The 15,359-nt window shown below is 37.0% G+C and overlaps 1 protein-coding gene across 2 annotated transcripts in view; it reads right to left on the bottom strand.

The window, feature by feature from the left end:
• The window catches only part of PDE10A (phosphodiesterase 10A), a 378,959-nt gene that overhangs the window by 45,659 nt on the left and 317,941 nt on the right, over positions 1 to 15,359 (bottom strand). For both annotated transcript variants that reach the window (XM_010579892.1, XM_010579893.1), the window contains exons 6-7: positions 2,991 to 3,131; positions 526 to 681 (exon numbers count right to left, since the gene is read on the bottom strand). In XM_010579892.1, the coding sequence (XP_010578194.1) occupies positions 526 to 681; positions 2,991 to 3,131 (297 nt within the window). The remainder of the gene's footprint in view (positions 1 to 525; positions 682 to 2,990; positions 3,132 to 15,359) is intronic.

Here is a 15,359-nt window from a genome sequence, read left to right as displayed (position 1 = left end):
TTACAATGGCGCTCATTCACTTGAAAAGCCACACCAAAACAGCCAATTAAAAAAAATAATAAATAATTTAAAAAAAAATCTTTCCATACTGTAAAATACAGCTTTACTGGAAAGTTAAAATTGAGACTCAGGATAACTCAGCAGTGCCCTTTTTTTATAAAGTAATTTCTTTTTTTGACATCTGATTTACACTTATATTTCATTCACCTGATCTGCATTAACTTCTCTAACAACTCCATATTGAGTTTATAATCAATAAAGAAATCTTGGACCTCTTTTTCCACAAAAGAACACAGGGTAAAATTCTTGATGTGTCCCTGTACTTGTATATATAAATTTTACCTCCTGTAACTGAAAATACAAATCACTACTTCTTTTTTTTTTTTCATAAGTAACGTTCAATGAGAACAAAACTCAAGTATGAAAAAGGTAAAAAACACCTGAGAAGAGTGAGAGAAGGAAGTCTGGGGGGGCTGAAGTGCTGACCGTTGTGAGGAAGTGGGGGAAGGTTAGGCATGAGCTCACCTCTTGGTGACTAAGGTGAAAGGCTTCTTTGCCCCAGTGACGGTAAAGCTCCAGGATACCAATCAGGTCACCAATTGCAGTGACAATTGGCAAACACAGAACAGATTGGATACGAGTCCCTGATTCCAGTCCAGTACCTTTGGGAAATCGCTCATCCTAGAAAACGTAAACATAATCTGATAAAATGTAAATATCATAACATTAACATGGAAGATATACGGACGTTTTCCTCCCTCTCCTGGCTGATCAAATCTGCAGGAAAATGATAAAATTCACTAAAACTCATATCTCAGCATAATTTACACACAGTATTAAGACATCTACTGAAAAAAATGCAATAAAAAAGTCTCAGCACTAATTTATATATACAGATAAACTTATTGATGTAAAGTCAGAATTAGGCGTGATATTAGACCCAGCTTTGGGTTTGTTTCTATAATACATTTTCTCTAATCTCACAGGCAGCAAAACCAGCACTTCATTGCTAATGCCAGTGCAGATTAAGTAAAAACCCAAACAAACAACACTCCCCCGCCACCCCCCCCCAAAAGTCCAAAGCATTTTAATTATGAAATGGATTGCTCAGATTTCAGTGTTACCAAGCAGACAGCAGTGCTTGCAAGAGAACAAAAATCAAAACCTAAGGCTAAGGCTTTAGGTTATACAGGTTTATAATCCTCAACCGACTCCTGAAGAGGAAAAAGTGTTCCCCCAAAATTATGCATGAGAGTAAGAATCTTTCTCCTTCCCTTGCTTATGCATCCTGAATAAACCGGTGCAAAAGTTACAGGAACAAATGTTAAAATAATCCTACCAGCTGCTATAAAAGGCCCAGATTCATAATTTTTAAACTACATAGGGAATGTCCAAGGCTTTATAGCTTCAGCTCCCCGTGTAGGAAAACTCACAAAGACCTGAGAACCAGCTGGATGTTACAGTTAGTAAGGCAGTAACTAGCCGACATGAAGCAAGCGAGACCCGACTTGGTTGCACATCAATCCTCCTTGATTCTTCCCAGATGTTCCCTGCGGGCTGTGCTTAGGCAAGACAGACACTCCTGCAAAGCTGATCAAAATCCCTTCTTTCTCAAAGAAAACAGCAAGTAATCTCTACCTTAATTACTAAGATGATAATCAACCTGAAGGCTTGGAACAAATGAAAGACAAAAGAGAGTGGGAAGCACTTTGCAAAACGAGCCCCCTGCTTTCACTTTTTAATTTCGTCCTCCCCCCAAAAAAGGGCTGGCAAGTCTATCTGCAAGCACTTCCCTTTCACGTTTGAGATGCTCCTAAAATCACATGAAGGCCAACCATGTCACCAAAATTAATTTCCCTGTTCGGTCAACAATCCACTGATACTATGAATATAAAATCAAAACATGCAGCCTTGTATACAAGGATATCATGATCAGTAACAATTTAAGCTCTATATGTGACGGAAAAAGCTTAACAACATATAAAATCTTTACAGTCCAGGGTATACAGAAAGCACTGACTGTTACTACAGGGAAAGCAGCTTCTGCTTTTTGCTTTTGTGGTTCTGTTTAAGTGTACTCACATTAGGCATTTGGTGTTTTGTTTATAGCCTGGGTTTGCCCAATAAAGGTCATATATTTTTAAACGAATATTTTTTAAAATAGAGACACAAATGTCCAATTTTGGCCACAGTATCCAAAGACTGTTATTCTGGGCAGAATTGAAAAGGATAGAAAACACTGAAGACAGAAGATAATTTAAATGTCCTTGGTGTTCTCATAACCAGCTGATCATAACGTGTTCTCATAAAGTACAGTTTAAATACCGATTTCATACAATTGCATAGATGAAACTAGAGGATGAAGTTTTTAAAAAAAATTAAGGACAGACATGCAGAGTGCCAAGAATTATCAGAATATCACCTTAGGATTTTCTGAATCCTTTGACGGACAAAGGCCTGAATTTTGATATCAGTTACATATAGTGTGTCTTCCATGTAGGTCTACTTACAAGCATTCTGGCTTTACATTAGTGTAAGCAGAGATCAAAATCCTGTCTAATAACCAGAATTCTGACTGACATTCGTGTCAGTGTGAGCCCTGCATAATAATTAAATCAAACTTTGATTGACTATATGGGAGTCTTCTTGTTTGGGATTAGCACACTAAGTATTTCAAGACCAGGAGGACAAGAGTTTTTACTGATAGATTTTTTTTTCTCTACAAGTGACTATGGTACAATTACTTCCCTTAACTGACAACCAAAAAAAACATTAAAAGACAAAAAACCTGAAAACTTTTAAACTTAAAAATAAACGAGTTTTTCTGAAATTATTCCATCAAGCTAATCCAAACTCAAATTTATTTTCTTGGTAGCAAGACAGATGTAAATTCTATCATTATACATTCAGCTCAATAAACATCTCAGCATCAAAATATTCATTCTAAGAACATGCTGTAATCATCTTATTAAAAAGAGAAAGCTTTTTACCCCCAGAATATCTTCCACTAACAATGTTTTTCTGGATCTGGCTACATAAGCAGATACTGTAGTGCCATGAGCAATGGGCCCTGCAGGAATGAGCCGTGGTTGTCCTTCTTTAGCTCCTGGTGGTGTAAATACACACAGACTCTAGTTAGAAGGAAAAAAAAAAAGAGAACAAAAAAGAATGCAATTAGAAGCATGGTCACCTTTATCTATGTAGCATAAAGGATTGAGTAAAGTAGATAATGCGGAGAAACACAGCTTTTGACAATGAAAAGTAGTTGGATAAACTCTGCTTAACTGTTTTGAAATCTTAGGGAATCCCACTCTAAAGTCACCATTCAGACTGTGGATAACTCTTCTGCTGAAGTCAGTCATCGCTTATATCAGGATTGGATTGCGTTTACCTTGAACACACAGTACACTGCATAAAGACTCACAGAGGAAAACATTACCTTGTAAGAGAAAGATGGTTTTTTTCCTAGGATGCACTCATTTATTTAGATAGAAAATACTCAAAAAGTAGAGATAATCTTTAAATTTCTTGTTTATCTCATCCCAAGGAAAGGTAATTTCAAAATTATCCTAACGTTCTATTTCCTGAAATCCAAGTGACTGCATTCATCCCCCGTACTAAAAGAAACATCTATCTTACTTGCTGCCTACTTAAAACTGTCTCATTTGTTGAAAAGTCAGGTATGACAACATTTATATCATGAAACTCATCCAGAAACATCTGATAATTGTTCTATAACAGAAATATGAAACAAGTTAACACCACCAGAATGAATGGGATTGCAAATAATATTTTACAAAAAGAAAATTAAACACGCATATAGAGGTCGAACCTGCAAAACCTTCTGTATGCCAGACACTCTTCATATCTAAAATTTCATTCATTTTTGGATGAAAAATAAAATTTATGGAACAGTAGAGTGCTGTAAAACAATGTCCCTATCACAGACTCTAAATGTTCCTTTATTTTTCCCCTCAGGCAACTTGCAAAGACAAAGTGTGTTAGTGACAACTGATTTTAGTCAGAAAAACACAAAAAACCCCAACCGTGTCTCCAATGCAATCAAGCAGGAACAGTTCATTTTACAAGCAAAAAGTTTCATCTTCTGTTTTATTTTTCTACCTTCGTCTCATTACATCCATCAATTTATGTATCTCATAACGCTATAGAATCCCAGAGGCTCTCAAAATTTTAAAGCGTTTATCACTGCCACACCCTATTCAGCACAGCGGAGCTATTACCCTTTAAACACAAAGGGCATTTAGGCACATGAAGAATAAATGACATGGCAAAGGTTACAGAAAGTATTAGAACAGCAGGGATCAAATCTGTATTTCCAAGACTTCAGCTTAATGTCCTAATCTCTTGAGCCATCCCTCCTTATACATTCTTAATATTAACACAACTACAGCACCACATCAGACACCCACCTTCTATTGGCAAATTGTGTTTTCTTATTTGCTATAATCAATGATCCAATTTATTTCACTGATAAATTTGTAAGACCAGGAGTATATATAGAGAGATCCTGTAGTAAGTAACTCTACTGCTAAATAGCTGTATGATTTAAAATTATGAACTTAAAGCATAAGAACTAAGATGAAACATTTTAAGCAAAGATCCTTGCAGGAAAATATAATTTTTTTAATCTTTTTTTTTCATTTACGTATAGAATACCACAGATAGATGATGGTGCCACCACACAATGTATTACTAACATTCCTGGTAGGAATGGCCACATGTTGTGCCATTCCTTTGTACTGATTAATTTTACTATCAGACTTTGCTTTCATTAGGGCTGCTATGAGGGTCAATCACCCAAGATTCTACAGCATCAACAGTTATGATAATAAACATTAATTACTTCTAATCTGTCTCCTACATTTATCATTCACAAAGGTTTCTGTAACAGTAGACAAAAGCAAGTGCACAGGTGCTCCAGATTCCAGTAGCTCAGAATGCAGCGTTGCCCTGAAAGACTGAACAAAGAACTTTTATTTTGTTTAAATAAGATTCCAGCTTAGGCTTAGCAGTAAGCAGGGAGCTTCGCACTGGAATTGTTATTATTTAAATATTATGACATTATATGCATACTTAATTCCTTGCAGAAAAAAAGCCCAACAGAAAATCTAAAAAAATCTATGGGCCCAATTCATTAAAGAAATAAAGTGAAATCTAGGCACCATGAAATCAGTGGCATTTCTCTTATTTTGCTCTCCTAGACCTGTGACGTACCTCACAATCTCTAACTATGCATTATTACGACTCCTCTGTAAGCTGGGTGGTGACGCTATCCTCATTTTATAGATGGAAACTGTGACAAAAATTTTGTATTGATACGGATATTTTAGCTGAGGCTCCCATCACCATTTGAGTACGAACTTCACAGCTCACCACATAGCCTACAGAATGCCTTCCGCTATGGCTTAGAGCTAGAGGGAGCCAAATGGATCACAAGACAAAGAAAACTCAAGTGTGAAAGAAAGGAGACATACTTCAGAGATTGATAGTTACCAATTTGGGCCCTGTGAGACCAGGTAAACTACTAAACAGGGGCTGTTTTCTAGCACGGAATATTAAAGGTAAAATTTGCATGTGAAAATCCAGCATCTGCTGTCAGCTGTAGAAAATGAAGCGATGATATGAGATGCATCCGTTCATCATTATCATTTCTTTATTCTGCAAACATGCAAGGCACATTATAAAATGTACTAAATTCAAAAAAGATCAAACTGAAATCTGCAGAAACTACGGAGATGCAATATAATGCACCATATATAGGTACTCCTGCAGCTATGGAGGTACCTTACCTGTAACAGATTAACAGCATTTTGGAAGGAGAAAGTTGGATTTTATGCTGAGGAGAAAACAAATGGTCAAAGGAAAAGTATGGATTTCATAGCCACAACAAGAGTGAAGTCTATCCAAGAAGAATCAGTAGTCCAACAGTCAAGGGCATTTAGTGAGTTCAAAAGAAAAACACTCAAGATTCTGACAAAACCAGTAACTGAGTATTTGTCTTGTTCTTAAGCAGAAAGTCAGGCAGTGACTGACAAGTCATTTCAGCATATTTATTGCTAGATCTCATGCAGTTGGAAGGAAAGGTACTTCCTCCTTGGAGTAGCTCTACTGAATATGCATGGGGTTTACTCCATTTTAATGTCTTGCACTATGGTACAAGTGCATGAAATCTTGAAATTTTCTGTTTATTCTGATCCCAGACCCCAACCTTATTCTTCAAACCCATTTACACTCACAGCCTCTTTAAAGAGTGGCCTTCAGCAGTGAAAGACACTGGAAAAGTCAGATTGTTTATTTTCCATATGAATTACAAGAATGTGCTACATAAATAAGCAACACACACAAAACCCAAACAACAAACCCCATTAAATCAGTACACTGAATCTGCCAGAACAAGCCTGCTCAATTTACCAAAATAAAAAGCTCCATTTATTCTTTCTTATAATCTAATAAAATAAAGACACATATAATTCTTAAATGAAAACTTAGTTTCAGTTACTTGCCTTCATAAGCTTCAGTTTCATATTTTTACATGCATTTAAATAGAATGAAAAAGAACATTTTACATAACAGATCTGAGAAAAGCACCCCATGATCTGAAAACAAAGCACATTATTCTAATAAAACTGAAGAAACCACGGTTCATGATTTATTTAAATCAGTGTTCTGATAAAAAATCTTTAAAAAAAAATAATCAAAAAAGCTAGTAAAAGGTTTAGGATATAAAGGGCATAGAAATACTGAAATACATAGCTTCACAAATGTTTCACCTGTTACACTATATGCTTATAGGAAAAAGATTTACTATTTTAAAAGTACTATTATAGTAGGAATAGTAATACTATAATGTGCTCGATACTGAAAAGGTGGTTCATATTGCAGAGCACTGCAAAAGGTAGGAGATGAAACACAATGTTTAAAGTCTGAATTATGTGGTCAAAGTAGTGGAATAAGTCAAATTAAATTAACAGGACACTGGAGACCAAAGTTGATCTCTCCAAAGATTAACACTTTTATTCACACCATTCTTCTTACTTAAGAAAAAGTAAGACATATTTGGTTCTTTATGCGAAGATAGCAATGTGTGACGCTTAGCAAAGTAACTGTGTTATTTAAATTACATGTCTAAAATGTGCTTTTCCACACTGGTCTCCTGAGTCATGCCCATAACTAAATATAAAACAAGGCACAAATCTTTCTCTTCTCAGAAACAGTTTCTCAAAATAAAATACAAGAAAAAAAAGACAAAACCAAACAGCCACTTTCACCAGAAAACAAACCTCACTTCTTCCACACATACTTATTTTTCTCCAGAAAATGCCTTTACTGACCAAAAAACTCTGTTGACACCATGAAGGGTTGTTAGCAAAAGTTGCTTTTGCCAGCACAGTCTTTCCCATGTCCTTGTGTAAGTACCAGTTTGGCTGGTAAACCCCTCTGCTGCCACCACCACCATTCACTGCTGTGAATTGGCAGCCCTATATTGAAAAAAGCTCATGGACATTATTTTACTTCCAGTGGCAAAAAGAGTTTTGCAGAAGCAATCCCATTCTGCTTCTCCTGGGAGACTACAAACCCCACTGCTAAGGGGTCAGTGATCAAAAAACTCTTCAAACTACCCAGTAGGTTCTAAATTTGCCGCTATTCCTCCTGACTCCGTACAGGTAGAAAAGTACGACTGTGCAAGGACAGATCTCCACCTAGACCTCAAACAACAACCCTTGATCTCCAAAGCCATGGAACAATTGATAATCTTATCCTGACCATACAGCGCTATTAAAAAGAAAGATAAATTTTCTCATAACCATATATAAGCTGCAATTAGTCCAAAAGCTTCCACCATTCCACATTGACTTTATACATACACCTAACAAAGTTTCATGACTGTTGATACTTTCCATATATGATCAATTTAAATCTGAATGAGTTTAAACATTTATTGCCAATTAAGGATGTGGACATTTCTTGATTTTGTTGGGTTTTTTTTTTAACAAAGCTTCTGAATTCCTAGAAGCCATCAATGGCAAGGTCAGCCAAACAAAATGCAGCAAGAACAAAAAAGCTATGCTCTGCTCTACTATGGCATATTACCGAAATATAATCTCTGAGGCATCCCACAGACACAGCTTTAAGGGAATCTCTTTAATCACCACTGCCCAAAACCTCCAGGTTTTTCACATCACCTATCCAGCTCACACTTCCTGTTTTTCCTTCTGCTTAAGAAAATACTTATAAAATAAAATGTACTGTAGTAATAACAAAATTTGGGGGCTTACCTACTCTCTTCTAACCATGAATCACTCCAGCATTCTTTTAATTTGCAAATGCACATTCAAATCATCCTTCACAAGCTCAAAGGGTAATTAGAAATGTTCTTGTGCAGACATCAGATATATTGTATACAGCTTCACAAGTAAATGAAAAAATGGATAGATTGGGCCCTTTCAAATTACTTGCACTTCTTTAGTAGGTTTGAATATTTTACTTCAAAAACAGACTAACAGTTTGCATTTCTGGTAATGACACTGAACAGCAATTAATAATCAAATCAGTGGATTTTCAACCACAACTTAAACAATATATAGTCAATAAAAAAAGGAAATATGAAAATATAAAGTCCCATAATTCCCCAAATACTATACTGATAACTCACAATACAGTAAAAGGAAAAGGCCGAGGAGACGGCAGGATGCCTGTGCACTGCTCACAGTGTAGTGAGAATGTACGCCAGGATTGTAAGCCATTGCAATGTCACTGTCTCTCTCCTGGCAAAAGTTGAGTAATAAAAGATATCTAGTGTAGACAGAGCATTAGATATCTCTACTCCAATGAGGGAGAAGGCAACCAAGATGGGAGAGAGTCATTCTTGGTTTGATAAACTACCAAAAGAGCTAACATTGGCTTGGAGAGCTAATCCTTTGGAAGCTTCCAGGTTTGTGCATTCTGGCACCCAGGAGACCCACAGGATCCTGCAATTCCCTGTTTTGATCCGTTTCCCCTCCTTCCAGACAGACAGACAGAATCTCCTTACCTACATCAAACTCAACCACCCTATTACCAATCTTTTCCCAACAAGTTCCATATGGTGATGGACTTCTTTCTTTAAATGTAGTTAGGCAGGGGAACACTGAAGTCTGACACCAGAAACCTCCTATATCTTGTTGGAACCTCAGAGCAAACAAGGTGCTTCCTCCTTTCCTGCCTTCTGTGACATGACAGATTGTTCCAGCCGGGCCCAAAATCTCCAAAACAATTCCTTCCTTCCTTCCCAGTTTAATCTCTTAATTCACTTTGAGAAAGTCTCCAACAAAAAAAACCCAACCTAATAATTTTGACTGATGCTACAGTGTGGCTTGGAATCCACTAATGGCCTTATCGTGACCAGAGAGAGCAAGAGGTGCTTAAAAAAACCAAACTGTAACAAAACAGAAAGTCCAAACCAAATGACAACCATAACAAAGATTTGACCACTGGTGAACACAGACAAATGTAACAAAATTCACCCTTTCGTATTTCATCGGCACTTTAGGTATAGGCAACGTATTGTAATCTCTAATGTCTTTTTAAAATGCTAATTTATTAACAAGTCTTCCAGTCTACAGGAATGCATAATCATGTACACTGTAATCAGTTCTTGAGGGATACCAAAATGACAGCAGTCTCAATTCACAGCTAAACACAGCAAACTTGGCTTAGTATATATTCAGTATGTTTGGCTTAACATACGTATATCCAATAAGCCATAATACCATCCCTTTTGGTGCTCTTTTCTTGGTGCCATGTCTGTTGAAATTATGAAGTGATTTATCTTGAACCTCTTTTACTGTGGCTGAAAAAAACCCCATTACTCCTCGTTTGTAACAGCTAAGAGCACGCACATAAAGAACTGCTGATGTCCAACTTGTCGTGGTGTCGTAACTTGGCCCCATAGTTGGATTTTCTAGTGAAAATCCAATGCTTGACAGGGGAAGCAGATTAAAATCCCGGTAAAAGAAAAGATGAGGTGTAGCAGCTCAAGTCTCATAACACAATACCACCCACGCCTCCTGACACGATATTCTTACAGGGATAAGAAAGTACCTGCGGTTTTCAGGCGCTATCAGTCTTTGGCTCTTCTGATAAAGACGTCAACTACAGGTGTAATTGACGCTATTTTTCTAGTGGCTGTTGGTATGTAGCCCGTGGGAATCCAGCACAAGACCAAATCCCAACGCCCAAAGGCTAGAAACCATTCAACTAACTACAGAAAGTTTGCCAGGGCTGGATTTGAACTGCAAACATGTATTGCTCACCATCTCACAAACTGCTCAGTTGTTTCTTCTTTTTTTATAATACTCCTTATAACTAAGCAAATACCAATCATAAACCGATTTTTCTAAAATTTCTTTGCAGAAAAGAGGTCTGGATAAGAATCAGGTGTAATGACTAGAATGAGGGTTGAAGTACACACATGAGAAGCATTCCATTAACAAACTGTTTTGGTGGTAAGGGTGACTGGAGCCTGATCTAGTTTCTTCATAGCAAATTGTGCTGATAAAACCAGCCCTAAAAATGCTTAATGGAAAATCATTTAATATTCAACTGACATTAAATTAAAGCCTTAATACTAAAGCATTGCTATACGACTTGATGCTTGGAAAAAAAAAACCATTAAAGAGAAACGGGAATTAAACAAGTTGATACCAAGCAAGTTTAATGGTTTTTGCTGCTCACATCCTTTTCTGTTCAGTAACAGCAACAGACTTTTACTCTTGGTAAAGGACGTCACAACCTACATATAAAACCACACAGCCTATTGATAAAACTATTTGCAGATAGGTATAAAGGCTGTGCCCTAAGGCCAGTTTTTTTCAGGAATAAAACTCATCACAATAAGCAATGATGACCAAGAAAACCAAACAAACAGAACTAATTTGGAAAGTATCCACAGGCAAAAACCTTGGATTTGTAAACTGGCTAAGCTGAAGTAGTAGCCCAATACTACCATGCTAAAATCTTAAAGAGCTATAGGCAGTTATGGCCTGGGTTTAAACACAGGTGCAGCAATCCTACTACATGAAGCACACACAGATAAAAGAAGAAAAAACCCCAGCAACTACCTCCACTGTTTATAAAAACCTCTTATTTCCTTCTTGATAGCTGACAGTGTACTTGACAGGAGATTTGCATTATTAAACTACATAGTATGTAAAAATGTTGGATGCTTGTGAAATGAAGACAATGCACTTCTATGCTGTAAGATAACTACTAGTTGTTGGGCGAGGGGTGGGGGGGAGTGTTTTCCTCCTTCCCAATGGTATCAATTTCTAACTGCACTTCATTCCTGGAAACTTTCCTGTTGATTTACACAGCTAAAAAAACACCACAAGAGTTATACTAGTTCATTGACACAGAAAACTAAGTTGACATACCTCTCTGCCATCCCTTCCATTTTAAGGCATGGTCAGCTAAGCATTTTTCTGAAAGATGTTTGTCCAGACAGTTCTCAAACACCTCCAGCAATGAGGATCCCCTACCTTTCACAAGCAACACACTGTAGTGCTTCATTACTGCCACGACTGGGGAAGCTTTCCTAATGCCAGTTCAAGCCCACTACTTCTTGCCCTACAGATTGTAGCTACGGAGAAGAGAGGGTTCCCTTCCTCTCTGCCTTATCCAGGCACATCTTCACCCATCAACTTTCTTTTCTTTAGACTAAGCAATATTAGTTCTTTTGTTTCCTGACCATTCTCTCTGCTGTCTCCTGGACTCGCTTTAGCTCCTCCAATTTTTTCTCAGAAGTACGGTGCTTAAAGCAGACGTGTTATTCCACCTGAGACCTTAGCACTGGACAGAGGAATGGGAAAACTACCTTACACGAAGGCTAAATTTCTGCTTCTGCTACATAGAACAGCGTCTTTTTTGCTACAGAAATGATATTGCTGACTCATGTTTATCTTCAGATTCACTGCAAACCCCAGAATCTTTCTCAAAGTCATCAACTGCCCTACACAGAGAGAGGCAATCCATGGAGAGCCCAGCACTTCTCCTCACTGAGTCCTTGTCCAGTTTCTTCAGACTTCTTTCCTAAGATCATTTTGAATTCTAATCCGTCCCTACAAACTCATCTGCAGTCCTTCCCAATTTCATGTAATATGCAAATTTAATAAGCCTATATTCTTCCTTCACCCATGCATTAATGAATATACTGAGTAAAGCCAGATCCAGGATAAATCCTTGAGGATTTATGCAAAATACCCTCCCATTCTGATAGTGAACCACAACTAGCCTCCGTCTCATTTTCTAACTAGTTCTGCATTCTACCTATAGTATATTCATCATAACCATATTCCACAAGTCCATTTACCTGAATATTAAATGAAACAGGACCAAAATTTCACTAAAATATATCTTGACACTTATTTATCTAATTTCTTTCAGTTTGATAATTTATTGTCCCAGAGTTGAACTCAGACAATTCATCAACAGCTTTCCCCCTCTGCTTAGTATCACTATTCACTGGCAAGTAAGAAAGTGACAGATTTCTTCCACTTTATATACAAAAGGAGTACATGATGGTAGAATTGATTCAAGGACAGAGACCAACACTTTCTGAATTGACTTGCAGCTAGAAGGATTTCACCTGGAAACATGTTTAAAAGACTCAATTTCAGAGAAGATGCCTACACATTCAAAATCATGTAGCTTAGCCTGGCACAAAGACCCAAGACAGTTAGCAAGCAGTAGATGTTTTTTTCCGTGGCTCTTAATAATTCAAATCGCCCACCCCATAAATTCACTAGGTGGCACTGCACATCAAGCTGCAACAATTTCTGCATGACCAGAAATTCTGGAATAGCTTAATAAAATACACCCTGCAGCACAGCGTATGTGCACATATTTGTGGCCTCACATAATTATTTCTTACAATAAAGCTATTGGAAACTTCTATCTGAAGCAAGGATGATCTGTCTGTCAACACAATTTGCAGTTTCAGGAGCTAAGTAACACTCACAAGACCTAGTAAAAGCTACTTTAAGTATATGCCTATTAAATTCGAAGTCAAACATCTTTACATAGGAATCACAATGTAATCATGAGGTGAATTACTCACACAAATAAGGACTATAAACAAGAAGCATCTGAAGAATCAGACAATATAATAATACATTAGAAACTCTGGAGCTGTGATACGTATTTTAGAAATACTGCCTTGTGAAGATGCCAGCTTATGGGCTTAAATCCATGCCCAGCTACCACGGTACTTAGGCACAATGATTTACACACACACACACCACTCCATATGAGGATTTCCGTAAATCCTTTAACTCATGTTTGAAGATGGTTTTCAATTAAGGTCATAACATGAGAATTATGAACCACATATTCATCCCCATAAGGAATAAAACAGAAATAAAGTCAAGTCCTTTGCTGGAGAGTTGGGAAAAATCCCTGTTTGATTTGGAAGTGTTTCTGGTCACCAGTATAAAGCATTTGCAAAATGGTGTTATGTACCTCAAGAATAAATCATTTTATTTGCATAACTGCACTAACCCATGGACAAAGATAATTTCTTAGATATGGAGAAAGTTCAAGAACCAGAGGCAGTAGGGGCACAGGTCTGTTCAGATCACTTGACCCTGATGAGGAAGCTATATTGTTCTTAGTATCCGAGTATTTTGCAGTGCATTCTACCATATGTACAACATACGCAAAACCAGATTCTGATACACAGGGCAACTTTATGGGCAAGGAAGGAGTTGAGCATGTGAGTGGTACTTACCTGCTTGGGGGCAATCATTTGAAAAGCAGAATCATACTATCAGAACGCCCTTAGCAAGGAGCACGACAAGTGCTAGCACTCCCGAGCAATTTGAACAACCAGAAGGTCCCTAAAATAACTGAACCAGCCACACTCATTCTGGCATCTCTTCTGAGTAATACTTGCATAAAGAAATGCACTGTAACCTGCAATTGGTGTGGCATCTTCCATTTCAAGCACATTCATTCAAGGAAAGATCCTGAAAGCATTTGACCTGACCTGTCAGCCAGAAATTACCATGTCCTTATGCTGTTATCCAGCTTTAATACAAGTCAAGATACAGTTTTATATACCTCAACAGAGAGAAAGAAAATAAGGTCAAAAAGAAACTTTGCATATGGACAGGTGCTTTAACAAACTCACATTTGTGCTATTAAACTCCAAAGGAATTTTATCTTAAACAAGGTCTTCCTTTAAAGGCCAGTGTATCACCTATGTTTTGCAGAAAGAAAAGGGCCAGCTAGTCCAGAGCTTTTCTTCACATTAAACAAATTTGCTTTCAGTTCTAATATAATTTTCATGCAAGGGAAGTGCTATCCGTATTAAAAATTTCAAAGTAAGATTTACAATGAACTCTTAGTGACCCGTGGGGAAAAAAAAAAAAAAAAAATTTCAATGATACGGCAATTCTCTTCTCTCAATATTAAGAAATAATAGCACACAGTATGCAGTAATCATTTGCTGGTTTTCATTTTGTTAATATCTAGAATTTCTGTAAAAGAAAGTTATCTTCTATCCTAATTAAAAACTCACTATTTAATCTAGGCTAAAGGTAGTTATGGAAATCTCATATTGCAAAAATATTCCTTAGCTGAGATTAACATGTGTCAAGATTCTCAAATTTGGCTTTCTTTAAACAGGCACAAGTATACCTATACTTATTTACAGCAGGAGCTGAAACGAAGTAGACTTAATGCTATTGGTTCAGTTTTGATCCTAGGCTCCCTTACAGAATATAGTCAGAACACACGTCGCTAAACATTACAAAACCATTTGGGAGAAAGTAGGTATCTACTTATTAACAGGATTCCTCCCTGTTACAATACTCTCCTAGCACGTAATTCTCAAAAAGCCATATACACACACTCCAGAAAAGCTGAATTCCAGCACACCTTACTTCTTTGAAAGCCTGGTGGAAATAACTTACATCAGGTCTAGTTCTGAAACACAAGGCTGCTGACTGGATAAATACAAGCAGGTTTATGTATACTTCTCAAGCTATCGAACAAAAAGCCAAAAGATAAAATTTAAAAAAAATTAGTTTTGGTGAATTTGCGAAACTTAAGTCACAAACTAAGCAAAAAAATTAAGCCACCAAAAAATAGAAGCCATTCTTCAACATGTGGACAGAGGTGCTCAGCAACTACTTTGTCCAGGCTAATGATAGGAGGTTTTATCATTTTTGAAGCTTCAGCTTAAAGAATTAGCTCCTTTGTGCCATTTATGCTATGCAGAATCTTTTTGTTCCCATTTTAAAAAGATATTTAATAAAAATAAATAAAAATACATTGCCAGTATTTGCTGGACAATTGTCAAT

This window comes from Haliaeetus leucocephalus, unplaced genomic scaffold (genome assembly GCF_000737465.1).
Source record: "Haliaeetus leucocephalus isolate CR32 unplaced genomic scaffold, Haliaeetus_leucocephalus-4.0 Scaffold687, whole genome shotgun sequence".
Classification (NCBI taxonomy): domain Eukaryota; kingdom Metazoa; phylum Chordata; class Aves; order Accipitriformes; family Accipitridae; genus Haliaeetus; species Haliaeetus leucocephalus.
The sequence above is the reverse complement of the archived record's forward strand: the minus strand, read 5'-3'. Positions and strand labels throughout refer to the sequence as shown.